Raw genomic sequence first — 27,803 nt, 5'->3', positions numbered from 1 at the left:
ACTCAATCACATTACAAGCTCAATTTTGCTTTCGGAATAACTTTTTATTTGCAATGGAAAAGTTTTTGCAGTCGACACGAAGACATAAATCTAACTCCATAGAATATGCCCCTGTTAAAAAAAACAACCTTCTAATGCTTTGTATTTCTGACCCAGGGCTATCAAAGGGTCAAGACATTCATATAATAATATGGCATTTTTAGAAAAAAATATGAAAATCAACAACGTAAAACATTATGACTTGACTGTGATTCAATCCAATAATTGATAGGCCAAATAATAATGTAACCCGTGCCATTTACAGCGAGGTCGGATTTACATAGGTCATATTTCAACTATCAACCACGTCGCGTTGACTTTGATCCACCAGGTTGATCTCCTGACACAAACTGACACATAGGCCTACTGATATATATTTTTTAATATATACAGGCCGGGCGTGAGCGCGGAGAAGTGTAACAACACGGATCGCTTGTTTCCGTCTGAAAGTGCCGAGACACCCGGAAGGGTGGTACCTGCCCTGCGTGTTAGTTCTGCAAACAACGCGCTCCACAATGTGTCTCATTCCCATAAGTCGCCGCTTCACGGTGCATTTCATGCCTTTTCTACCAGTGTGAAATTACTTCCCAAGTCATGGGGGTTTATTCGGAGGTCTTTTGACGACCAAGACACACACACACACACCTGCATGTCAGCGACACGTAATCGCCGATGGTCTCCAGCTGCTGTGAAGAAGTGTCGGATCTAGTAGCCCGCTGAACCCGGAGCGCACGGACCATGTACTCCCTGGTGTTGTTGTGAAGACAAGGCAAGTTGACATGTTAATATGACGACATTATTACAAGTTCGCTTAAATATTCACTCACTCAAAGTTCTGATTTTTTTTTTGTTTGCTAAGAGGTAACCTAAAAAACGAAGTGCCCAATGGCGGACAATTATTTTATGATCTCGCAATCAGAAAGGCTACATGCTCTCAAGTTTACCTGATGAGATGACCACTAGCTGGTGGCAGGTCAAACCAGACTTTTTGCGTCATACACAGGTACCGACTAAAGCTAGAGACCCAAGTGGTTGTAGTCCGTTGCGGGGTAGACCTTCGTGAACGGGAGTTGAGACCCCTCGTTTTCTATAGTTCTATAGTTACTTGCGTCAACTCACACATTGCTGTGAATGCGTTAACATTTGGAGCGCGTAAACGTTCCTAGTGCCTGTCGCCACACTTCATCTTCCAAACATGTTATTTCACAGAAAGGGAAAATAGAGAAAACACACACACACACACACACACACACACACACCCCTCTGTTGTGTGTTGTGGTTGTCATGTATGAATCCTAATACACTGGTACATCATGTGTTTTAATAACGTTTACCATCTACTCTGTAGTTTAAAACTGAGCGTAATGAAAAAAATGTCACCAGACATTAGGCACACTGCTCACCTGTCTCCACTATTCATTTCAAGCGATCATAACACAAACATTAGCTTGTTACCATGATTACCATAAATGCTTGATCGGACAGTAATTCCAAGACAGACAGAACGATGAGGAATGCGATGGCTTCATCACAGCCCCGTACGGTTTGCTGTGTCCTTCACAGGAGACACCCGGGCGAGGAGCATCTGTCCTGTTCCGTCCCCTGGCAACCATCCAGCTCTAGCATACCTGTCAGCTCTACTCTTCACACCACCCCAACCCCACCACCACCACCACCACCTCCACTTGCCCTGGGCGGGTGCCTCCCACCACCACCACCCCCTGAGCCCGGCAGCTCCCATCCCCGTCCCCCGTCCCCCGTCCCCCCACCATGAACATCCAGCCACGGAGGATCCGGCTGAAGCCCTGGCTGTTGGCCCAGGTGAACGGCGGGCGCTACCCGGGACTGCAGTGGCTCAGCCCGGAGCAGCGGCTGTTCCAGATCCCCTGGAGGCACGCCACGCGCCACCTGCCCATGTCCGAGGAGGAGAACACCATCTTCAAGGTGTGTGTGCGTGCGTGCGTGCGTGCGTGCGTCCGTCGAAACGCGTAGCCAGCCGCAGAAGCTGATCTGATTTCAAGATCAGAGTAAACCGATGAAAATGTGTTCAATAGTTCAATAGTGTGAGCTTTGACATTAGGCAGTTCCCCTTAATTTTTGTCATTTGCTTTTGACACCTTTTGGGTCAGTTTTGAGCTTTCCCACACAGTGAGTGTGCACCACACACAGTGAGTGTGCACCACACACACACATGGTGTGCACCACACACACACCACACACACACCATCTGTGTGTGTGGTGCACACTCACTGTGTGTGAAACCACACACACACACCATGTGTGTGTGTGGTGTTGGTCTACTGAATACATGGCGTAACTTTAATTTTTTCCTGCATTTAGCAATCTTTAGATGGCAAACTTTTGACCCACCACAGAATATAAAAATAAGACTAGCCAGGCTACTTCCTTTTCCAGAATTTCGTGCCTGAAGCGACCCCATGGTTTCATTTCACTTTCTGAAACACCGTTTGGAAAGTTTTTTCAAATGATGATGAAACCATTTCCTTGTTGGCAGTTTAGTTCCCCATTTGTTTTTTTCTTAAGCATAGACTGGGAAGGAAAATGTAGGGAGTATTAATGTGATGCATTGATCTTAAGATGATGATTCAAGGGGATAACATGGCTACATCATTCATTCATTCTCACAATTTTAAAAGGGTGTGGTCTTTCATTTGTTTTTGTGTATCTATAATCTTAATTGATGTTCTGTTAACCCAGATTTCTATCAGCCATTCCTCATATCAATGGTTGTCGGCTTCATTTTCAAAACCCATTCTCCTGTCTGGTTTATGATAATCGTAGCTTTTATGAAATGTATGTTAGCCGTTTGGTAACTGAGCGTGTTTCCTTTGCGGCTGCCAGGCCTGGGCCCTGGAGACGGGCAAATACCAGGAGGGTGTGGACGAGCCTGACCCAGCCAAGTGGAAGGCCAACCTGCGCTGTGCCCTCAACAAGAGCCGCGAGTTCAAACTGGTCTACGACGGGACCAAGGAGAACCCTGTGAAGCCCTACAAAATCTACGAGGTGTGCGACCAGCCCGGCAATGGAGGTCAGTATGCCGGCTGCCCTCTTGTGTCTGCTCACAAACACTGAGGCTGACGTTTAGGGCCGAGGTGTCAAACTTAAAGGGAAGGAAAATTGCCGTGTTACTTTTAAATGTCTGCTGCCCCCTATAGGTTGAAGTTGCCTTGAATGATCATCCTTTATCCTCTACTGTTAAAAATAAAACTCATTCACTCGCTCTTTTAGAACAATAATTTTTTTAATGTTAGAAAAATGAATCCAAAAGAATTCAAGCAAGGCCTTCTTTTTTTAAAGTTCCTTAATAAATAAAAAAAATACACCCATCATTATTTTCTTGCTATTCCTCGAAAGCAGAGCCTCAAATTATTAGATATATATTTTTTGGTGAGCAGCAACCTAAAAAATACTAATTTGATCTACTGTAGTAAATCCTCTGAATTGTCGTTCTGGATGCCTGATGTGGTTCCTTGCCTTCTCTTTCAGATACTGTGGATGAAGACGAAGAGGAGGTAAGGAGGGAGAAATGTGTAAACAATTCTAAATATATTTAGAATGATAGAATAATCATTGCTAATTCTTGTACATTACCCTAGATGCCGAATCTTGTGGGTCTCACCATCGGTAAGTAAAGTTTCTTTACGGAAATATACTCTAAAATAGACGAATGAAAGAAAAACTGGGCAAAGAAAACATGATGATAAGATGATACTGACACTTAAAATAAACAACAGAGATTCTTCTGACCAAATAACGCCAAAATATTTACTGCCGATTTTAAGGGAGAGGTTAAAGGTGGGGGAATCATTGTTCTCGCATAATGCAAATATTCAACCACCTGGTTCGCCGTCTAAACGTGTGCGTCCCTCCTCGTCCCGCAGACCCCCGGACCAGCGACGTGCCCGCCTTCCTCAACTTCCCCACGGAGATAGTCCACTTCGCCCCTAGTCTCAACGGTCCCTTCAGCTCCACCCGCGTCATCCCCATGCCCCAGGTGGACGTCGTGCTCGCCGGGCCCTCCGGGGGCCTGCCCAACGGGCTTGGGGTGCTGGCGGGCCCCGTGCTCGTGGAGATGCCCCCCATGCCCCCCCCTGCTGTGGCCGCCGCCGCCGCCGCCGCTCCCCCTCCAGGGTCCATGGGGATGGACGCCGGGGCCGTACCCATGGACACTTGCTCCATGCCGGGCATGCAGACACAGGAAGAGGCCCAAGTCCAAGCCCAGGCCCAGGCCCAAGCCCAGGCCCAGGCCCAAGCCCAGGCCCAGGCCCAAGCCCAGGCCCAGGCCCAGCACTGCAAGTTTGACTTGCTGAGCAGCCTTCCATGTGAGTAAGGACGCTCTCTCTCCTTCCAAGGAGAAATGCTAACGGCAGGCGTGAGTCAGTGCTTTATGCCCTCTCTTCCTTTGTACTCCTTTGCACCATGGATATGCAAATGTACGCCATAGAACTATCAGGTGTGTGTGTGTGTGTGTGTGTGTGTGTGTGTGTGTGTGTGTGTGTGTGTGTGTGTGTGTGTGTGTGTGTGTGTGTGTGTGTGTGTGTGTGTGTGTGTGTGTGTGTGTGTGTGTGTGTGTGTAACCGCGCAGGGATTAAGTGGGATTGGGCACCGTCTGTGAACGCCTTGCTCCCGTCTACCCGTTGATCACGCCCTGCTGCTGGCACACTCCAGCATACTGTCTGTAGGTGTGGCGGAGGGAGGGACTGTGGAAACTGTCTTGTTCGCCACTGTGTGCTTGAGAATGTCCCATTCATTGGAGATATATATATATATATATATATATATACAATGGGACTAAAAGGGATTTTAAGAGGTGATTCGCTCTTATTCGTGCAACAGTGATATCCAGGGTTGGGTTGCCATCAGTTATGCTGTTATTCATATTTAGACATGTAGAGCAGGTCTTCATCCAAAGGGACTCAGTGAATAGGTGATTAGGGGGTATTCAGGGATTATGCTATTTTGCTCAAGGGCCCACAGGCCGGCTTTGAGTGTTGAAATCCATAACGGCTAACCTATCCTGTGCCAGTGTAATATATAATATGCATTCATAATGCTTATTTATTATTTTGGTGAGAGCTGAGGGAAGTTGCTTGCACATGACCGGCTTGAGGAATCGTACTTTTTGATACCATCAATGCTATCAAGGAATGACCTGTTGAACAGCAATGTTAATGCAATGTTAATGCAATGCCTTCAGTAACGCCCAACCCCCAAACACTCAGACATGCCCACAAATTTCATATTATGTGCCGATACAGCCAACATGCTACTGCATAACAACAACAACAGCGCACACACACACACCACTGTGCATTACCGCAGCTAGACGAATGCAGCGTCACCATCAGATCTTTCATTATGTCACTCCGCAACCAGATTGCACATCACACACATGACACAAGAACAAGTCCTCACAGTTATTGTTATAATGTTCACCGGATGCTTTCGCAACTTCAACTTCAACGGATTCAGCGACAATATTAAGTGCGCCGCCTCCGGCCCAGGAGTAGCTCACGGGTTAATATGGTTATGAAGCGGCATCACTGAAACACAGCATTACCGTTTAGCGTAGGCCTACTGCCCAAATTCCAGAAATATATTGTATTTCCAACCGTTACAAAAAAAAAAGTATAAACTAAAGTACCGCAACAACATTATCACTCCTCCTACACAGCCTACAAAGTAACTCACTCACCCATCACTTCGGATCAGAGGATATCCATCCTCCGATCCTTTCGGAGGAAACGTTCAATGACCTCCTCGTGCAGTGGGGCGTCCTGTTTTAGTTTAATCAGCAGCTCCTTCTCGATGGCAATATATACCAGTGCAGAGAGTCGGGTCTGTCCGGTTGCGTTCCGCAAGTACGTTTTAATGCGCTTGAGAGCTGAGAAAGATCGCTTGCAATTAACTCTTCTCTCCAAATGATGGCCTTGAAAAAGGCAAACGAAGGAGATCAGAAACAGGATCGCTAGGTGTTGTGAAGGCGGTGGCCATAGTAGTTCATATCAACTCTCTCTCACTACCCGCCAACGTTTCAAACTTCGCCGATGACATCACCGGGGGCCAGTGCCGGCATATTGCTGGGCCCTGGGGGCGTATCACTACACATCAAAATTTGATTGGCTGATGACGCACATCAGTCAAATGTATTACCCAATGGGAGGTGGCAGCTTCAGCGGAAGGCTAGCAATACTTCTAGTGCTGGCCCCGCTGGTCCGTGTAGCTGTGATGCGTTAGTCAGCTGAGCTTACAAAAAAAACGTTTTCCTTCTGGAATTATATTGTAATGTACTGAAAAAATTATGTAATTAAGATGCGTTCAGACACACATTTTTAGGCCTTGTTGGGCACCCAAACTTTTGCTTAAGTGCGTTTATTTTGTCCTTGCGTAACTGCCCCTGCAATTCACTTTGCCAAGCATGTTTAGTACTGTCATGACGTTCCAGGTTTGTCTTTTTCATTACAGCGAGCGATTCTCCACACACAAGGCAAAATGTCCTGCCCTTTAAGAAGTAATCAGTCGATTTTTCTTGGAAAACACAACATTCATTATCAACCTTTCTTCCTTGGCGGATGCCATGCGTCAATGGTTAGATTTAGAAATGACACTGCGACTTGTTTAGGCTACCCCAATGTGACCCTCAACATTCCAAAGTAAACAAAAAGGAAATTAACCTAATTTTTCTCCTTAATTCATTTCGTTCAAAAGTTGTCACTCATGCTTGTCTAACTATATTGTAGGCTAGGCTATATGCTTTGTAAACCTTTTTTTTTGCCCTTGCCTCCACGGGCCGTACGTTCCCCACGCCTGTTCTACACATTCTGCAACCTCACTTAACAGTCCAACTCCTTGTGTTATCTTTTATTAAGTTATTTTATTTTCTATGTTCCTGCCCCCATTGTAAAGCGTCCTTGAGTTTGAACGGCGCTGTATAAATGTAATTGATTATTATTATTGCCACCTGACTTTGTACTGCTTTCGTCCTTGTACTGCATGTTGAACGTTGGTTGTGTGTTTTTACACTGATGTACACGGTCCTCGAGAAGGAGAAAGGCACTTTCAACTTGAATTCATTATCACATCTAAACAAAAAACAAAAGTTCCTTTTCATAAAATGTTCTTAAATATGTCGGCGTATCAACCCCTCTCTCCTCTCCCCCCCCCCCCAGTGACCGACCTGGACCTGAAGTTCGAGTACCGCGGCAGGACGGCCCGCTCCCAGACGGTGAGCAACCCGCAGGGCTGCCGGCTCTACTACGGCCACCTGGAGCCCACGCCGGGCCAGGTGGACCTGTTCGGCCCCGTCTCCCTGCAGCAGGTGCTGTTCCCCGGCACGGCCGACGTGCAGAACCAGAAGCAGAAGTTCTACACGGAGGCCCTGCTGGACGTGATGGACCGCGGGCTGATCCTGGAGATCTGGGAGCAGGACATCTACGCCGTGCGCCTCTGCCAGTGCAAGGTGTACTGGTCGGGGCCGGGGGTGTCGGAGCACGGGCCGCCCAACCCCATGGAGCGGGAGAAGAAGATCAAGGTGTTCAGCCTCAACCAGTTCTTGGAAGGTAAACGCGATGAGAGGGATGAGATTGGCCGCGGTTGTGTCTCTTCGGCTGGAGGTTTCAAATTGAACGGCGTGCTGCAAAACGGAATGAATTGCTTGCCCATCCCGCTTTCATCTTTTTTTTTTGTTTGTTAGCACTGCCAGAGTTGTCTCGTTTTTGTTTCTAGAAAAGTGCTATATAAATGTCATGGATTATTGGTACCTACCTACCATTGTTTCCGTTCTGTTCTGCCTTGCTTGCAGTCCAAGTAGCGGAAAACTTTTTCGGTGATATGGAAGGCTTACGTGATACTAGATAAGCCCAATATCATAAACCTCTGAACAGGCAAGAGTCTGGCTATTATCTAACTACTACTAACGTGTTTCTGTGCACCAATAGGACTGATCATGTTCCACAAGGGGGATTCCCCGAACCCTCCCCCGTTCGAGGTCTACTTCTGCTTTGGTGAAGACTGGCCGGATAAGAAACCAAAGGAGAAGAAGCTCATTATTGTTCAGGTCAGCACTTTGAGAAGCGTTGACACATATGGCCAGCGTTGAAGGTATAAATGGCCAAAGGACTCATTTCAATGATAGGCAATGTGCTTTGTAATGATGTCTGATTGAAAAGGTTTCATTATGCGTGTGCGTACAATAATCTAGTAAAACTAGTCCAGTGAGAATGAAACAAGAAATCTCAGACACAAAAGGGTTGTGCAGGGCTGCAGTCAAACCAAAAGTGAAACATCATTTTCATGCATGTATAGTTAAATGAATAATTCCTGCTAAACGGACCAATCCCCTTCCCCCCGTTCTCGTCAGGTGGTCCCCGTGGTGGCCAGGATCCTGACGGAGATGTTCTCCGGAGAGCTCAGCTGGTCCACGGACAGCATCCGCTTGCAGATCTCCAACCCCGACGTCAAGGACCAGACGGTGGAGCAGTTCAAGGAGCTCCAGCGGCTCCTCCAGAGCCAGCATGCTCAGGGCCCCTGGGGGCCGCATGTCCCTTGAGGACAAAAACAAAAGTGATGACAAAAAACAGCAGCCGTCCAAAAAAAATAACTACTCTTCTTCGGAACTCTACAAGAGGAACCTAAAGTTTGTGTCATCTGCTTGCCCTAGACTACGTTTGCATGTTGGTCACATTGACCTTGTCCTCCTTGTCTTTCTCTAAAGGCCTGGATCCAACACTCCTGACTCCCACACGCGATATTGTGCAGCGTCAAGTTGTTTCAATGGCGTATGTGCAGAGTCGGTTCATTGCCAGCACATTTTCTGGCGTCAAGTATTTAAAGTGCCGTCACAGTATTGTACCATATGGGGTTAAAATACGATCCCTCTTTGTTCGTTTGTCACTTTATAGTTGCCATAAACATTCTCCCAGTTTAAAAACTCTTTGCCATTCTGTTGAAATAAAACAGGCCTTAGTATGGACGATTCATCCAGTTAACTGTACTTCCTTCATTTTAAATAAAAATGCATCTTTTCTTTTATACATTAAGCAGTTCATGTCCTGCTGTGTCCACCCCCATTAACACGGTCATGAACACGAGCACATTCCAGAACGGTGATGTAACGATGGGTGCTGCAAGTGGATACGAGGCTTTTTGTTTAGCTCCCCAGCCTTCGTGTCACCGTCCGTGGCCCCGCGGCTCCAGCTACGAGGATCGGATGACGCCAGCAATTAACAATCAGGACGTCTCACGTCTGCCCCCGTGGTTTGGCTAGCAGGAATCGACCAGTGAAAATAAAACTACGATTAGCCGGTAGCAGCGTGATATCACCCAGTGATTCAGTCAAAGTTTGGATAAGATAAGTGGCCATGAGTGAAATTATTCAAACAGCTCTGGACTAGCTCACAGAAAAAAAAAAAAGTAACAATCTGTAAACGCTCAAATAAATAAGGCATCAATGTTTTTATTTACATGTATCGGACATTACGCCTTTTATTGTTGTCTTAGAGTGCAAGTGTCAAGTTTCAAAGTTGGCATAACTGGTATTAACGAAACTAGTTGTGCGAAATGATGCCATGTTATGCTGGTGGTGGGACTGGTTTTAAAGTTTGCACGGGACAGCGGTGTAGATCTCGAATGGAACCAATTTGGACGTGGATTATACACAATTCAGATTCGCAATAATGGTGACAATCAGATTTTCTCCTCTCCATCCTTTTTAATTGTTTACAACAAGGCTACATCATTCGATGTTGTGGTGTCCGTTCCTCCCATGGTTTGGACGATACCAACTGGAAGAACAGGTACACTCGCACACACTCTCACGCACACTCTCAAACACACACACACGCACTCAATCAATCACACTCGCACACACACAATCAGCCACTCACACACACGACAAGAAAGAGGTTTTTTCCTTTTGCCGACCGAGTTCAAACCGTATTTTTCTCAGCGTTTGCTCCCCTGGCAAGGGATAACTAAAATTCCAGCCAACCATGTTAAAAAAAAAAAAAAAAAAGTCAAAGGTGACGCCAAATTTTCAGCATTTCCCCCCCCCCCGGATTCTACCATCTAAATGCCGCCACAGGCACCGGCCGCCATTCGTTGAAGAGCAAGCGTGGGGATCGCGGTTGCACTCTTCCGATATGGCACACACACGCGCTCGCGCACACACAACGACCACATTAAATGTTCTAAAGACATGTTCCATGAAAATAAAGCTCTCTTTTTCTTAAAAACTCAAAAAACGTCTTTTTGATGCATTTCATGTTTTGCAACCAGGCACATCCTTTTGTTTGTTGTTGTTGTTGTTGTTGTTGTGGGTTGAGGTTGGGCTCTCTTTATCGGCATCATCTCCCGCTGCTCCGCTTTCGCTCTCCCTCCGCTTAAAGTTGAACTCTTCCGGGACAAGTCTGAATGGGACCCCCGGCGGACGGCTGCTCATCTCCTCTTGCTGCCTTGTCCGTGGGGTGGTGGGCGGCCTCCTCCTCTCTGGGCCCCCGGCTCCACCCGGCGGCCGGCCGTCCGTCCGTCCGTCCGTCCGTCCATCCGTGCTGCCTACTGGGTGTTGCCAGGGCGACGGTGAGGCGACGTAGCACCTGACTGGGCCGCGAGTGGGTGGGGGTGGGGGTGGAGGTGTCTGGGTGGGTGTATTGGTTGGTTGGTTGGGTGGGTGATGAGTGAGTGAGTGAGTGAAGGAGGGGGGGGGGGATGGGTGTGGAGGGCGGGGGCGGGGGTTTGGTTGGAGGGGGGCGGGGGCGGGGGGGCGGGGTTATAGGGAGCAGGGGAAGGCCCATCTCCTTGGGCTCCAACGCAAACTTTATATAGAGATATATATATATGTGTATATATATTTTCTTTTTGACCCTGTCGCTCAGATCACGCGGGTGGATGAGTTTGCGTTCTTGCGGTTCCCCCCTGTCCCCTGATTTGCCAAGTCCAGCCAACCTTCCAGTCGGAGTTCCCTTTAGGTTCTCGTCTGCTGTCCTCAGCGTTCATTTTTAAAATTTTTGCCGTCACCTCTGAATGTCGTCCAAACAAAAGATTTTAACCTGAAGAAGAAGACAAACACAAATATAGATTTTTTTTTTTTTTTGGAAAGTTAGCGGCTTTGTGCCGTGCATGGAATTTGTAAATCTAGAAGAATTTTGTTTCGGCGGGGAGGGGGGGCGTGTGTGCGTGTCTGTGGAGCGTTCCGATTGGTTACCTGGTGGTGTCCTGGCGGCGCTAGTGTCGGGAGGCGTGGCTATCGGAACAGTCTGGTGAACTCTCGGATGGCCCAGCACACCTGCTTGCACTCCTCCGCACTGCAGTAAGGGGCGGACCACAAGGCGGGGTAAACACATGCCGGCGAATGACCGACAAACACTCTACTGAAACCTGATCCACCCGAAGCAAAGCATTCATGGTTTAACATGGAAGTGTGGTTAACCAACTATTGGCCGCCTCAGTTGTTGAAATGCATTTGATTATAACACACACACACACACACACACACACACAGACAGACAGACAGACAGACAGACAGACAGACAGACAGACAGACAGACAGACAGACAGACAGACAGACAGACAGACAGACAGACAGACAGAGAGAACGCAGCACCATGCGGTGAGGGGGGCAAGCCTCGACATGCAGGCCGGCAACGGAAGGAATCCGCGCTCTCTTCCGTCTTACCTGGTGACCTGCTTGTGGAAGTCTGTGAGCTGTTTGTGTGTGACGGTCACGGCCCCGCCCGTCGTCTCCTTGGGAAGGCCCTTCAGTGCCACCTCCAGCCAGCGGCAGAACGTCTGGGGGAGGGGGAGGACGGGGGGGGGAGGACGAGTGTTAGTAGCTGGTAGGTACCTGCGCCATGTGGAAACTGGTTTGGGGACTAGCACACAGCACAGGCGACGATGGAAATTGTACTCCTTGTCTTTCAACATAAAACATATGAGTATGTACTATAAAAAAAAAAACACATTACTCCCAGCGCCCTTAAACACAACCTACGGGATTTTGTGGTTGAAAGTGAAATCAAAACTTCTGCATGCATTGTCACCAAAAGCCACTACGAGCATATACTGCTATCAAATAATATTTTTTAAAATATGTAATTAATATCTCTCTCTCGGGTTCTCCAAGCGCGGGACGACCCGATCCGCTACAAGTACGAGTTCGTCCCGTGGATGCGCGTGGAGGGGGAGTGGTGGGGGGGGTGGGGGACCCCCTAACATCAGCGCACCTCCGTTTAAGAACTCACCGGCCGGTTGAACACCATGATCTCCCACAGCACCTCGGCCACGTCCGGCAGCGTGTACGCCGGCAGGCAGAAGCAACACGTGTGCATGAGCTGGGTGACCAGCTGCTGGCCGTGCTGCTCCATGGCCTGGCCGATCAGCTGCTTCCGCAACTCAAAGTCCTCCTCGTGCTGCGCGGGGGGGCGAGAGAGAGGGAGAGAGAGAGGGAGAAACACAGCGACCCCCGGTGGAGGTGTGAGAGAACTGCGCACGGTGGCCTCTTGGAAAAGAGGTACAGACGCAGTAAGGGGATACGCGGTTGGCTCACGATGCGGTTACAGAAGGTGGAAGCCCGGCGGTTTGTGTTTGAATCACGTACACCGTACAAATCATACTCCCAGCTCCCAGCATGCACTATGGGAGGTTAAAGTTTTGTTTCTCATGACAAATGGTGCCAGTATTAACTCACTGGAGTCACGGCCACATCCCTGTGACTCATTTGTACACTTCTTTCAAAAGTTACGTTACAATCCGTTTCTACTGCCATCTAGCGTTTAATGTTGCCAAACTGGTCCAAATAAGCAGGAGGTCGACAAGGGGATGGGGGGGGGGGGGGGGGGGGAGGAGGAGGAGGAGGAGGAGGAGGAGGAGGAGCTCCACCCAGAGCCCCCTAGTGTCCCTCCCGGGGGCTACGAGGTAGGTGGACCTGGGGGGACGAGGGGACGAGGGGGACCACTCACGTCGTTGCTGACCCCCGTGTGGATGAGGTCGCGGACGAACTTCATCACGCTGCAGTTGGCGTCCCGGTGGTCCAGCGTGGTGGCGGCGATGGCGCACTGGATGATGTGGACGATGATGCCGCTGCTGAGCAGGGTGACGGGACTGCGCTGCACGAACCTGGGGGACAGTTTGTCATTGTTGACTGCTGGTTTCCTATCGTTGTATTTATTGGCTTTCTTCTGGACTAGATAACCACCAGTCTGCGTCCCTTCAAGATTTTGTACTTGTTAAGCCGGTCGATTTTTTTTTTTTGGCTGATTGCTTTTTATTTTATTTTTTTGATTAATATTTATCCCGGCATGATTTACAGACAGTTCAATAAATGTTCCTTCTGAGCAAATTCAAATTGTGCTCTCGCAAGAACTCTAGATTTCCAGGCTAGTATCGGCTCAAGAAAATCGGTATCGGCGTTTCGGTCATCAGCTAAAGCTGATGGAAAAAATAAAAAATAAAAATAATCGGTATCTGCCCTAAAAAATCCATATCGGTCGATCCCTAGAAGACACCATGTCAAAGCTCGCAGTATGTGCGAATGCACTTAAGTAAAAGGCCTGCCATGTTTAGGGCCATCTTGGCGACCAGCAGACACAACCTCACTTGAAACAATTGATCAACCATCAACCATAGAACCATAACAGACTACGTAGGCCTGTCGCAATAAGCAATAAATCAATTAATCGCACAATAAATTAAAATGAGACTATAATTTTGCCGTCCACGATAAATAAGCTTCTTTTTTTTCTCTCCATCAAAGAGACTGGATGACAAGAGTTTTCACTCCGGAGCATCGGTCTCGACAGACCCCCTCTCGCTTCCTTGGCGTAATGAGGAGTTAACCCTCGAGTCGTGTCAGTCACTGGTCAGCCGCATGGTCTCTGTGTGGGGAGGAGGCGGAGCCCTGGCGTTACACAGAGTCAGAGCCCGTCTATACGCGCGTCTTCCTAGACATTCTCTGCCAGAGTGCAGCATGTGAGGAGTAGCAAGCCAGAGAAAACGCTAGTTGAGATTTGGAGGAATGAAAAACCAAAAACGGAATTGGTTTCAAAGCCGAACGCGACAGCTGCCGTGTGGGAGCACTTGGGGTTCAAACCGAATCACCGTGGTGAACCACTTGAAGGGGAAATGAAGCTGTGACCATTTTTTGGTTGCTTTTTCATTAAACCTTAAACCTTTCATTAAACCTGAAATTCAAGTAGTTTCACTGGAAAATGACATGTTGATAACGACTTTCGTCACTAGGGCGCGGCCATGTTTTAAAAATGCAGGCACTACGTCATCAGAATGGTCAGCGTTTGTTTGTGCTTGCTCGCTGACTGTCAAATAAACATGGCAGATCTTCGAAAAAAAACAGGGGGGTCATTTTGTATTGCCCCTGGCTGTCCAAACGAATATGATCGGGTAAAAGAGAGCGGTAAATTAGTTCATTTTCATGTTATTCCGGTCAACAAGCCTAAACTGCTCCGGAGACGGTTAGCTGCATTGAAACGCCTCAGCCCCCCAATGGGCCCAGGGCAGAGAGTCTGTAGCGACCGCTTTATAGAGTCTGATTACGTCGAAGAGGGAGCTTTTGCTGAAGATGGGAGATTTGTTCGCCGTCCCACCAATCGCCTGAAGCCAGATGCTGTGCCAACAATTTTTAATTTTAGTGGCTATAGTGCTGGAGACACGGACAGACCTGTCAAGTCTGACCCGGGCGCTGCTCTTATGCGCAGAGACAGAGCGCAGAAACGCGCTCGCCAGGCAGAGGATCGAGAGGTATACTTAGCTTCTACTACTATATGAGAAATGGTCAATTTGTGATTGTCCTGCCAAGTGGGTATGCGTCAAGTCAACATTTCGAGATTATGCTACGTGTCACGATTATCCATTATCCAAATCCCCCAAGCCCCCCCCCCCCCCTCCCCCCAACAATCCCGACCTGCTATAAGGTATGCATTACAAGATACAGAATCAGAATCTCACTCCGGCCAAAACCCAAAAGTTGGCAGCCCTAGAAACGTCTGTTACCGAAGTGTATTGCAATCTCCATAATACTCGTTTTTGCGTTTGCTTTGTTCTGCTGTGTGTAGTCCACATGTTGCAAAACAGAGAAATGAGTACACTCACTGTTTGAAGATGGTCTTGTTTGCAGAGTAGCTCGCTCCATGCTCTTGATAATTTCTAATCCATCGGCAAAATAATCCATTGTTTATGGAAATAATGGAAATATGGAAATAATCCATTTGCAAACACCGTCGGTTGCACTATTTTCGCATTTGCATGTGCACACCCAAATGGCACGACAATTACTTGTATCATGAAATGAACGAACTGTAAGGCAGCGTGGTATCCCAGCTGCTGGTGTACTTTTCATAGCTGACCGCTATGTAAACAACATAGAACGTTGTACCAACCATTCTCGTGATGTCATCACGTTCTGAAAACAAAGATGGCGGCGCACAGGCTGAAAACATTATAATTAATGCAACTTGTTTGTGCTTTATTCTGAATAACGGGTCATATTTCCGACTTTATTTGTATTTTTGGTAAATTTAAATGTTTAACTAGTGTTATAGACATCAGTTTTATTTGACTGCTTCATTTCCACTTTAAACTGTACGAGCCGGTATATCGCATTTGTTGTAAAACGGTAGAAACTAAACGCACCAATACAACAAACATGCATCTGCACCTAAAGCATAATCATCCGATGCAGTTTTCCCAGCTGCGAAAAAAAAACAGATGATGGGACGTCTCCATCTTCAGTCCACAATCACTGGGGCGCTTAGTCCACAAAGTACAAACAGGACCGTTCAATTGGTGCGCACTCACTGACAGTTGTAGTTCGCTTCATGTAGTTTTATTTCAATTTTATTTATTGTTTTTGGTTGTTTTCGTTTATTTATTTTGGATATTTAAAATGTCTGCCAGTTCCAGTGTTAAATATTCTTTAGAAATAACAGTTTAGTGATCTTTGAAAGGATGTACTTGCATTATTATGCCATTATCATTATATTAGTTGAAAATGGTCTCAAAACGGCAATATTATCGCAATCATTTCTGGGACAATTTATCGCCTAACAAACTGTGTTATGGCGACAGGCCTACGCACTACGTACCTGGTGGCCAGCCTGAAGAGGTCGTCCACCGTGTCGGGGTGGTTCCTCAGGCCCAGCGGCTGCTCCAGGAGCTGGAAGGTGGGCATGCACAGAGCCTGGGGGGGGCGGTGGAGAGGAGAGGGTCAACTGGGAAACACACTAGAGATGGAGATGGGCAGTGCTGCTACTACGCTGCAGCCGATCTGTGGATCCGTGCTGTGAGGTCAACCATCGAACACAAAAGTGCCTGTAAGAGCGTTGTAGCTGCTAATTAGCGGCCTTTAAACGATCTTGTGTGGGCACAGGGGTCGTACTGTAAAGAGCAGGGCATTTTAATTTGGAGGAAGTTCACAGGAAAAAAAAAAAAAGGGATGCGTAATCGCTGTCTAATTATCCATGGCGCGACTTTAATGGCGAGGCTCATAAGAGAGAGTAAGCGTGCGCCTGCCCACCTGCAGCATGTCCATCAGGCCCTGTCTGCAGCCGTCCTCCATGCCGTATTCGTCTACTAGGATGCTCCCGAGGTACAGGAAGCAGGAGTGGGGGTACACCTGGTACACGCTCACCATCTGGGGGCCGAACCATGAGGCACATAAAAAAAAGAAAGAAAAAAAAAAATCAGGTTAGGGTCAAGGGAGGCTCCAAAACAAGTGTGGTACTGAAGAACTATAAACTACCTGAATAAATGGGTCAAATTGGGATATACCGTTGCTATGAATTAATTTAGGATTCTGGAGGCATTTGTCTGAAGAGACAGACAGAGTGCTAACAGATGCATCATTCAACAGTACACGGTTAGGCGGTCTTTCTAAGAACAGTGCAGTGGGAGGATTGAACCCAGTACTTCTCCATTGGGATTTAGCCACCACCCAAAAAAAAAAAAAAACATTCCAGCCAGATCAGCACACATTCAAACTAATGTCAGTCAAAATGAAAGCAATATGATTCTCAATCCACCCCAAGCCAATGAGGAAGGGGATGGGATAGAGGAGGAGAGAGCGGAGGAAGAAGATGAGGGGGATAGAGGAGGAGAGAGCGGAGGAAGAAGATGAGGGGGATAGAGGAGGAGAGAGTGGAGGAGGAGGAAGAGGAGGGGGATAGAGGAGGAGAGAGTGGAGGAGGAGGAAGAGGAGGGGGATAGAGGAGGAGAGAGTGGAGGAGGAGGAAGAGGAGGGGATAGAGGAGGAGAGAGCAGAGGAAGAGGAGGAGGATAGAGGAGGAGAGAGCGGAGGAAGAAGATGAGGGGATAGAGGAGGAGAGAGCAGAGGAAGAAGATGAGGGGGATAGAGGAGGAGAGAGCAGAGGAAGAAGATGAGGGGGATAGAGGAGGAGAGAGCAGAGGAAGAAGATGAGGGGGATAGAGGAGGAGAGAGCAGAGGAAGAAGGAGAAGAGAGAGGAGGAGGAAGATGAGGAGGATAGAGGAGGAGAGAGCGGAGGAGGAAGAGGAGGAGGAGAGAGCGGAGGAGGAAGAGGAGGAGGAGAGAGCGGAGGAGGAAGAGGAGGAGGAGAGAGCGGAGGAGGAAGAGGAGGGGATAGGATGAGTTTCACCCGTCTGTGTGAGAGGAGAGGAGGAGATCGAGGCTAGAGGAGGTGGTAAGGTTGGAGGGGGGGGGGGGGGGGGGGGGAGTAAGAGGGGATGGGAGACGGCAGGGGGACGACGATGGAGACACGGGGACGGGAGGAGGGGACATGAGGGGACGGGGGGGGGACGGGGGGGGAGCTGCACACCCACCTGTGTGACGAGGGGCTGCAGTAGCGAGGCCGAGCCCTTGCCCACGCAGCGCACGGCGAAGCGGAGGCAGCGGCAGCAGCGCTCCACGATGCGGTTGTCCGCCTGGTGCGTGTTCAGCGTCTCCGACAGCACCGGCCAGATCTGACCACACGGTCGTGCGGTGAGGGAGGAGAACGAGAGGGTTGGGAGGATCACGGGGGCGGGAAATCAGCGTCGGTTATTTTGTCGTACGTTTAATTAAGCTCAATATTGAAATACTGAATGAAGGGTTGAGAGTCGAGGAATAAACTGAACAGACAAATGTATAAAAAAAACTAAACTGAAAGGAGCCACTTACCTCTTGAATAACTTTCTGACAGGGATGCGTTTGTCCATTTTCTACAATGGGGTTTGTGTGTCTGGGAAAGAAATCACAAGTCAATGAGTGGACAGATATGACTACTATTACTCTGTCATTACCAGCTCTACTAAAACACCATCCAGTCATTTATTTAGACATTAAAAATAAGAAGAAAAAAAATTCAAGTCCTTACCGGAAAATGACGGCTAATCTGTCCAGCCAGACAGTGGGGTCGGCCGTTTTTCCATTGGTGGGACTCTGAGCGAGAAGCTATATTTAAATAGAGAACCATAAAAGGAAGTACACATCAGTTTTTGCATACATACACGTACTCTGTCCGACGAGCAAACGTTTTCTTTTACACCCTCTCTCCGCCCGGCCCCAATAAAGATAGCAACACGCTGGTAACCCTGCACCGCCGGGGAGGGAGGGGGGGGGGGGGGGGGGGCACAAGGCGGCACACCCACCTTTTTGAGGGCCATGACCTGCACTGCACACAGGTCACTCAGGCACTCTGCGATCTTCTCCAGGGGCAGGCGAGCCAGGACCAGCGCCGTGCCTGCAGGGAGAGGAAGCACGGACAATGAGCAATCACAGCCAAGGGGAGCGAGGAACACAACCCCTAGACCTCCAGGGGGATCAAGCCTGAGTCTTAATCGTTAAGAATGAATATATATATTCATTCTTAACGATTAAGACTCATTTTAGAGCCTTTTAGAGCCTCTATTAAGAGGCATATATAATAATTATATATATATATATAATATAAATATATTATAATGAATCCTGTTAACGAAGGATTATGACTTTTATTACCGAATGGCACTAATAATGACACTATCATTATTGCTAAGGGAACAGGCCTCATCTTTTTGACACCCCCCTAACCTCCCTTAATTAGCTGGGAGACATCTTGAGGAAGAACGCAGAGTGAGGCTCCAGGGATTGTAATGAGTGTCATAATTGACGTGCATAGGAGCAATGCAAGCTTAAAACATTTTTAAAATGTGCTAAGAAAAGGTACGGTCCATGGGGACAGGTCGCCGGCCAGTGAACCAGCTGGGAGCCGTCAGACGTGCACAGGACATATTATTATCTTAACTACGTTCAGATCGCAGGGGACGGAAGGTCTGCCCCTACCTTTGAGCAGGCCGACGGCCGCCTCCGTGGAGAGGGCGAAGGAGTCCAGGGCGCGGGCAATGTCCAGCAGGCCCTGGAAGTGCTGGGCCATGTGGTCGCGGCACACCGAGCAGATGTTGTGGATGGCCTTGGCGGCCACCGACGCCAGCGGCTTCTCCCGGAGGCCCTTCATCAGATAGTTGAGCACGGGGTCTGGGGGCGGGGGGAGGGGGAGGCCGTCACATCGAACAGACAGGGGAGAGAGGTGATGAAAAGAGGAAACGTACAATAATACTACGATGTGTAAATAGTTGGAATTGATGTGGAAATAATGGATCGTGCTCATTATAACTTTTGAGAACTTGGTCAAAGATGATGTGCTTTTTTTTCACCCAAACGTTGTGTCAAAGTGTTTACTTGCGTTTCGCTAAAAACCAGAAAACCAGCCAACTTCCTGACCAAACAAAATCTTACCAAGGACAGCACCTAGGACCATCACCAAAACACACCAAACACTGCATCAGTACCAGCAGATGGGACATTGCACGTCAACAAGTTGAGCTCCTCTAAACATGAGCATGAACATTGAATCATTAAAAGGGGGGGAGGGGGGACATGGTGTTCACCTAGGAAGCGCGGGTGTCTGTCCACCACCTCGCTCATCTCGCCCACCAGCTCAATGCTGGTGTAGCGCACGGCGATGTGCACCGTCTCCGGCAGCAGCACCACCTGCTCCAGCACCTCCGTCAGGGTGGGGCTGTTCTGACTGGGAGGGGAGAGGTGGTGTTAACAAACAGGTGGGGATCATACAAATTCCTTAAAAATATATTTTAAAAAAACGCTTACGGGTCTACGCTTTTTGCAATGGCGGCCATGATGAAGAGAACGGCCTCCGTCACTTCCCATGGAGGGTTCCCGTCTTTCAGAGTAGAGTATAGCTGGGAAGGAGCAGGGGGAGAGAAAGGCCGGGTGAGGAATGCAGCAATGCTAGTCCCCGAACATATTTTTTAAACCCGTTCAGAGAAATTTCTATTTCTCGCTTCTGATTGGACGGCCCGGGCTGAGTGACAGACGGGAAGACAGACGAGGTGGTGACCCTTTGGGGAAAAGCCCGTTGGCGTTGGCGTCGCCTACCTGGGAGAAGCACTCCATGGAGCCCACGAGGAAGATGACGTCCTTCACCAGGTCGGACACCCTCATGCGGAACTCCCCGAAATCGTCCGTGTCTTCGGGGATTCCTTCCTGTGTTGTCACAGAAAACACAGAAAAATCAAAAGAGTCAACTTTGTGAACTTTTAGTTTCTTCCCTTCACTGTGGAGGGAATCGGACATCAGATTGGGGGTGGGGGGGGGGGGGGGGGGGGGGGGGGGGAGGGGGAGGGAGGGTGGTCTCCTTACGTGGTCGGGGTCCAGCTGGCAGTGGCGGGCGAGGCTGTGCAGCAGTCTCTGGATGTAGGGGCGGAAGATGGCGTGCAGCGCCGGCTCGTTTGTCTTGTAGAGGTGCTCGCCCAGCCGGTACCAGAAGTTGAAGGAGATCTCCACCACCTGCCGGACAACGACCAACACGTCAACACCTTCGCGTCGCGCTACGGTTCTGCTTGTACTGGTGAAGGTGTCGAGCGATCCGTCGCTATGATGAGGATTTTGCTTTTAAATAATTTCCTTTAAGCATTCCGGGTCCATAGCTAACACCTTCCAACAGCAGATAGATTTGACCATTTGCCAGGTGATAAAATGTCATAGTTACATTTTTTTTTAATTGGCATTGGCTTGGCAGGTAGATCTTCCACTCTCCACATTTTTTTTGACCCAGAGTGCAGGCAGGCTTTACAGAGATGGACAATATTTCTGTGAACTCCACAGGACCCCAGAGCACTGCAGTACTTCGCAATATAATAAAACAGGCAGGGATTTCATTATAAGACCTTTTCCACCAAAGCTACTTGGTGTATTCAGGCACTCGTCCTTTAGGAGCAGCAGATCAGCAGATGTTCGAACCCAGTACCTTTGTGCAGGAAGTCACACACCCTAACCACTACACTTTCCACGCTCCTTGCTCCTGCAACGTGTGACGGCATAGGGTTACCGAGGTGAGAATGTGTGAGTGCGCGCGTCTGTGTTTACGAGCGTACGTGCATCCCGGGGGGGGGGGGCGGGGGTATACCTACTTCATACTGGGGGTGTCCGGCGCAGATGAGCAGTAGTTCCAGGGTGCGGAGGTCTCCCATGCCCTGGCCCGGACTCCTCACCGTGGTCTCCAGGAAGGTCTCGCACAGCTCCGTGAAGATGCGACAGTAATTCAGCACTCTGGAGCGGGAAACACACAATGAAAGTTAACGGACGCGCATCAACAACTCAAGACCAAAATTGTGGCCGTCGATGTTTCTGTAAAACTACCTAGGTACTAACTAGGGTTAGCGAAGCCAACGGCAGGTTAACAAACAGGATACAAACCATATGTACTTAATACTTATATTCTCTATGACGTTGTTGGCATGGCTTATCCACCAAGTATGTTACATGCATGGTTACTCGTACTCATAAATAAAACGACAAATCCCTCATCGTTATCAAAGTCATAAACACGCAAGCCAGGTCAGACAGCCCCAAGACCCAAACAGTCTGCCTGTGCCTGTGTGTGTGTGTGTGTGTGTGTGTGTGTGTGTGTGTGGTTCCCCTTACTTGTCGAGGTCCTCCCGGGCCACCGCCATGTGGTAGGCCGTCTCCAGTGTCAGCACGCCCTGGAACAGCTGCATGGCCAGCGCCACGTTGGTGTCCACGCTCTCGATGGCGTACAGCGCCGAGCACACGCAGTCGGACGCCGCCTCGTGCAGGTTGGTGGACGTCTCGTCCCTCTGCTGCAGTGTGCGGTGGGGGGGGGGGGGAGGGGGAGACACGGAGAGGATCGACGGCGTTGATTTATGTTGAATGACCGGGTTGTGTTTTTTTTTTTTTTTTACATCGAGTCTCATCGTTATATTAATGTCATTGGTCTACATCTGATACACCTTTTACAATGGCTATTGCGTTATATGACATTGAATAACGTTTAAATAATAAAATGAATTACACTGAACACTGTTTTCCATATCTACGGCTTGTTCCACTGTAACAATGTGAGCCATGCTACAGCTTGTAGGATCGGGGCTGGTGAACTGCCAAGTATTTTCATTACAGGTTCATTTAGGGCAAGAAAATACTTTTCTGCCCACCAGCCAAGAAAATGTTAGGACGGGTGTATTCATGTTGCAATTCATACAAGCAGCACAACTATATTTGGTAAATGACCACAGTGATGAATTGATTATCAAAATGATAAATTACACTTGTTAATTAATTTAATCAACTAATGGATTAATTGGTCGGCACCACTTGGAATGCAAAAATGTCATGCCAGGCGTCAAACATGAATGTGTTGTTCCTCGGTCACGTCAACAGGGGGCCGTGCAGGGCCAAAGGGGCGACGGCAGCAAGACTCACCAGCACTTGGAAGAGGACGATGAGGAGCTGGTTGCTGGCCATGAAGTTGCTGTCCAGAACGCCCAAGTTGAACCAGCTGCCCAGGCATCGGAACACCTTGATCAGCATCTTCTCATCGTTGCCGGTCTTCTCCACACACGTCGTCTGGGAGGATGAAAACACAACTGAATCAACACAAGGACACATGGATGGGTCACCGGGAAGCAAATAAGATTAATATTATAAAATGATAACGAGTATTCAGATTAAAATCAGGCATGACGGGTTCTTATTTAATTCTTCATATGGGAATATAGACAACTGTATGTTTCCTCAGGACTAATCATGTTTTAGCTGGCAATGTTAAAAGAACCCAGGCCTGCTAGGAAAGATGACATAATGCTGATGGTAGTAATGAGGGTCAGGGGTGGTTCCTCTGTCCCAGAGGAAACTGGGACAGAGCAAACACACCAGGGACCAAAAGACTGGGGTGTTCCGAGTCATCAGTGACTGTGTGTGACACTATGAGATTATGACCCTCCCTCACTATGAGAGAGAGAAAGAGCAAGACAGACAGCGAGGGAGCGAGAACAAGAAACGAGGGAGAGAATCTGAAATAGTAAGAGTCTGTAACAGGGACTAAAAGTAATTAGTATATGCTACACGTGAACCTCCTAAGATGGCGCAATTTTATTGGTTCGCTATCTCGGGACATCGGGCAATATCCCATGATTGAGATCTCAAACTCGGATATTGTTTTCATTGCGCGTGACGGTCGTCTCGTCACGCTAATAAAAACAAATAAACCGGTAATAAAAACAAATAAATCCCGGCAAAAAGTGTTATCTTGTTTATTTCTGGAGTGTTCACGTGTAGTATATACTAAAATCAGGGTTAGGGTATTCCCCACTATTCACTTCGCCTCTGGCGAATAATTGTTAAATAGCGTAGCAGAGAATCTAAATAAGAGGGCGGGAGGGAGAAAGAGTGAGACAGACAAACCGACGGACAGATTGATGCAATAATCAGACAGCTAATAAAGAGAGTAAGGGGGAACCTAAATAAGGAAGAGATGAGCGAGAGTGAAAGTGAGACAGACAGACAGACAGACAGACAGACTGAACGAGAAAGGGTCAGTCCGAAAGAGAGAGAGGGGGGCGACGACTGCGACCACACCCACCAGCAGGGTGACCACGGTGCTGGAGTAGTAGGCCAGGTCCTCGATGATCTCTGTGCGGCGGTTGGCCCCGATGCGGAGCGAGCGACTGTGGACCTCCTCGGGCAGAACCGTCAGGATCTCGATCAGAAACGTCATGGAGCTGACATCGTCGTTGTACCTGGAGTGACAGTGGGGCGTCAGTGCAGCAAATATCGTCGATTTATGAGACACGGCACCGTCTGGGCACTGAGGGTACGAAGAGTTGACACACGCATACACACGGCCGACACACACACACACGGGGTACACTCGCACCCGATATCTGACACGGAGGTAGAGCAGGGTGTTGATATCCGTTATATTGGTCAATGCCTAGTCAAAATCCTGCATTGAAAATGAGATGTTTGATAGAGGTTCTTCAACTCTACTATTGTTACATACAAGAGGAAAATATTGTATTTAAATGGTTTCTATTAAAAGTCCCACAAGACTATGCAGTACAGTAATGGATCGGGCTTAAAGAGGAGCACCGTCCATTTGGTTACCGGTCGCATAAGTGTATGCATCCTCCACATACAGTGTTCTCAACACAACAACTAACTCAGTAAAAGTCCTTGACATGTTTTAGCATTGACGTTGTTTGAGCAGTATTACTTTTCAATGAGCGTGTGGACACATCCTTTCCAAGAGGCCATCTGAAGTGCCAGATCTGCAATGGCCAGCGCCAACTGTTTGAGTGAGAGAGAGAAGAAATAAGACAGGAAGTTGTTTATCAAAACTTTTAAGAAAAATAAGAGGAACCAAAAAGGCAAACTCTAACCAATTACCCGTTTTGAATGGTTGATCAATAGCCACTTGCACACTTTTTTTTTTTCTTTTTTCGAAAACACCATGCAACAATAGCAATAGTTTGCGTAGCTTTGTAAATGGTATTGGTAAGAAAAAAAAACATTTTATATTTCTTAGGACACTCGGGCCCCAGTAAACTAATGAGGCATTTAAATGCATGGTGTTACATTCCAGGACAAGATAAGGGGGAAAAAAATCCAGAACTGAACACGCCATTACGGGAATCCCGTCAAACAGGTTTACGTTGCCGTTGTCGTCTTTTAAATGTTTGACACAACTCTAAGGCAACTGTAGCCCCATGGTTTCACATTAAGCAGAGGCGGGGTAGCATCCAGGTTTAGGTCAATAAAAGACCAGCATAAATAAATCAACCAACCCCAGACACAGAAACAAAACCACGGCCACACCCAGACAACCCACCACAACAAACTGTTGCGGCGGGGGGGGCGATGAGGGAGGGGGCGATGAGGGAGGGAGCGAGGGAGGCGCTTTCACCTGAGTAACGATGATGGGCGAGAGATCTTTGAGGCTCTGAATGTGAGAGAGCAGGGAGTCGCGGAGGGCGTTGTGTGTCTCCGGCGGGAGCTCGTAGAACGACGTCTGGATCTTCATCTTCATGGTCTGCGCGGCAAAGTAGCACGACTCCACGTCCTGCTTGAGCTGCAGGAGCTGGTCTGAGATCTCCCAGGCGTACATCTGAAGGGGGGGGGGGGCGCGGAGAGAGTGGGATCAATGGGACAGCCAGTTTGAAGCATTTAGTAGAGTGGCACAAGCTACTGGCTACCAATTACGACGGGCATTTCACTGAACAGCGGCGAAATGAAGACCAGCCATTTGGTCGCATAGGATGATTTTGTTTATGATGACGGCCATTCCCTTCTACAAATAAATTGAAATTCTAATTCCTTACAAAACAAATATCCGCCAGGCATGTCATGAGACTTGCTGTCATGACATGAAGAGTACAAGCAACTGTACCACGCACAGTGACTCCCAGTTAGAATATCATATTATTACTTCATTACTTTATCATTATTACATAATGACACATGTGCAACAGCCTTAGTCACATAGACGTTTATGGACAACAGATACCCTTTGGCACATTGTCCTATTAAATTATAGCTAAACCACATTCTAAAGAGCGGGAAGAATCTTCGAACCATATCACGTAGCCTATACTTCATTCAATAATGTTCATTGTAGCTGTGAGTATGTAATGACAGCATCCTCCAAATATTTGCTAAAGGAAAAATAACACCTTTAACGCTTAAGAAAAACAAACAAGACGAACAGCAGCATTGCCGTTTGACAGCACGCATACATGTAACCACTCAGTGAGTTTGCTACCTAAACTTAGCTCACAAGATTGCCTTTAAATAGACGCAAAAAGACACCTCTCGTCCATGATTCCTTAGAGCTGACCTGGGCTTTAAGTTGCATGGCATAAGCAAAGCGATGTTCCTCTCTTGATCATTCCCCACGGAGAATTATACCGGCTATTTTACTTATCAGAACTAAATGATATCGTGGACTGCAGCTCCTTATATGGGACTGTGTGGATAGTTTGGCTGGCAGTGTAATGCAGTGAGGCTGCAGTGCAGCTCGTCCACCCGGGGGTTAGAATGTGCTGAGCGAGTAGGAGCCCTTTGATTGTACTGACATACGGGGGTAAAACAACAAAGTTGCGGGCAGTGAACATGCCAATGCGGAAATAAAAGCCCCAGCGCATAAAACACACCGGGTCTCCGTAGGCAGCAGGAGTGAGAGTTAAGTTGTTAGCTCTCGAAAGCCGAGGGGTGTAGCCAACGAATGGCTAATGTGCCACCAAGTTGCCCCCGTTCAGCGGCAACTCAAAGTGGCCCAACAGTAAATTCTACAATCCATGTCATCCACCCAAAAACCATTCAAGTAAAAATAAAATAAAAGCCCCGAAGCTTGTAACTACGATGAGCTAATTTGGCTAGCCAGGCCTGTGGCTCAACTCCCCAGAGCATATGTACAATGCTAATTCTCCGCGCTAGGCACATGACTACAGTAAATAACACAATATCGGGCGTTTCTACGGAGAAAACACTTTATAGTACACCGATATCTGCCGTGTAGGGGACAGCCTGCCAAACTTATACGGTAGATCTCCACCGGCGGACAGGGCGAAATTAGCGCTACGCGTGCTGTAAACCTGGCCTCTGTTTTGATTCATTCATTCAGTGTATATGCTCTTATTAAGACAACATATGCCGTCGCAGGACTGCGGTCTACGTGCGTATCGTTTCCCAGCGTGAAAACCATCGTTCGCTCAACTGGCGCTCGATTCAGCAGCGCAGCGTTAACATCTGATGATGGTTTACAGCAGCAAAGGCCCCAGTCGGATCCTCCCACCTCTCCCATTTTCTTACCGATCTTTGCAGCTCGCCGAGCCACACCGAGGCTCGCTCTTTACCGGCGGGGTCCGGGTCGTGGTAAAGAGCCTGCACCGCTTGGTAAACAAGCGGGATGGTGGGCTTGCCCCCTTCCATGTCGTGATGCTACCTCCCCGAATGTAATAGATAAAACGTTGGAGCGAAGTGAGCAAACGACCGTATCGTTTAGTTTGTTTTGTAGGAGAGTTGTCTATTCAGCCCTTGTGCCGACCGCCATCTCGCACTGGTTTCCCGCGTGCAACCTGTAATCTCTTCCGTGTAGAAATTTGCCCAGGGCCGTAAAACACGAGCAAGAAATCGCCCCACAGTAAATAGGGTTTGAAAATGTAGGAATAAAATATATAAAAACGTTAGAACTATTGCCCTATTTAGTTTCCATTAAATAATAATTATATTGTCTCTTAAAAATTATGTTGATGAATCTTTCCTATTAATTCCCTGGCCTGCAGAGTTCCTGCAGAGACGCTCATACCAGCTTCCGCAGGCGACTCAAGACTCACGTATCAGAGTTCACCTATAGCCTCCCTCCTTACCCCCCCACCGCCTCGCCCCCCTGGCTGTCCCGAAAACACCCCTCCTATGCACTTATGG

At 48.2% G+C, this 27,803-nt stretch overlaps 2 protein-coding genes across 3 annotated transcripts; one reads left to right on the top strand and one right to left on the bottom strand.

Moving 5' to 3' along the window:
* Positions 1–555: 555 nt before the first annotated feature.
* irf5 (interferon regulatory factor 5) lies at positions 556–9,081 on the top strand. Its single transcript, XM_084483161.1, has 9 exons — positions 556–808; positions 1,603–1,983; positions 2,902–3,088; positions 3,547–3,572; positions 3,657–3,684; positions 3,942–4,382; positions 7,230–7,619; positions 7,998–8,116; positions 8,420–9,081. Exons 2-9 carry the CDS (start codon positions 1,810–1,812, stop codon positions 8,606–8,608), a joined length of 1,554 nt encoding a protein of 517 aa, XP_084339287.1. The 5' UTR covers positions 556–808; positions 1,603–1,809; the 3' UTR covers positions 8,609–9,081.
* A 399-nt stretch (positions 9,082–9,480) lies between these two features.
* tnpo3 (transportin 3) lies at positions 9,481–27,595 on the bottom strand. Of its 2 annotated transcripts, XM_084483058.1 has the most exons (24): positions 27,189–27,595; positions 25,285–25,485; positions 24,595–24,668; positions 23,962–24,118; positions 22,803–22,946; positions 22,005–22,180; positions 21,491–21,629; positions 20,721–20,867; positions 20,457–20,564; positions 20,169–20,260; positions 19,949–20,088; positions 19,797–19,808; positions 19,344–19,535; positions 18,671–18,762; positions 18,397–18,473; positions 18,201–18,261; positions 17,864–18,004; positions 16,583–16,699; positions 16,152–16,246; positions 13,014–13,170; positions 12,297–12,464; positions 11,732–11,844; positions 11,261–11,360; positions 9,481–11,105 (listed from the first exon to the last, which is right to left on the bottom strand). In XM_084483058.1, the coding sequence occupies exons 1-23, from the start codon at positions 27,306–27,308 to the stop codon at positions 11,300–11,302; spliced, it is 2,784 nt and encodes a 927-aa protein (XP_084339184.1). In that variant the 5' UTR covers positions 27,309–27,595; the 3' UTR covers positions 9,481–11,105; positions 11,261–11,299. The 2 variants fall into 2 exon arrangements, with proteins under 2 accessions (XP_084339184.1, XP_084339185.1); XM_084483059.1 differs by lacking the exon at positions 19,797–19,808.
* Positions 27,596–27,803: the final 208 nt, after the last annotated feature.

The sequence above is a fragment of the Micromesistius poutassou genome (genome assembly GCF_964030765.1).
Source record: "Micromesistius poutassou genome assembly, chromosome: 18".
Classification (NCBI taxonomy): domain Eukaryota; kingdom Metazoa; phylum Chordata; class Actinopteri; order Gadiformes; family Gadidae; genus Micromesistius; species Micromesistius poutassou.
This window is presented reverse-complemented; position numbering and strand designations above follow the sequence as displayed.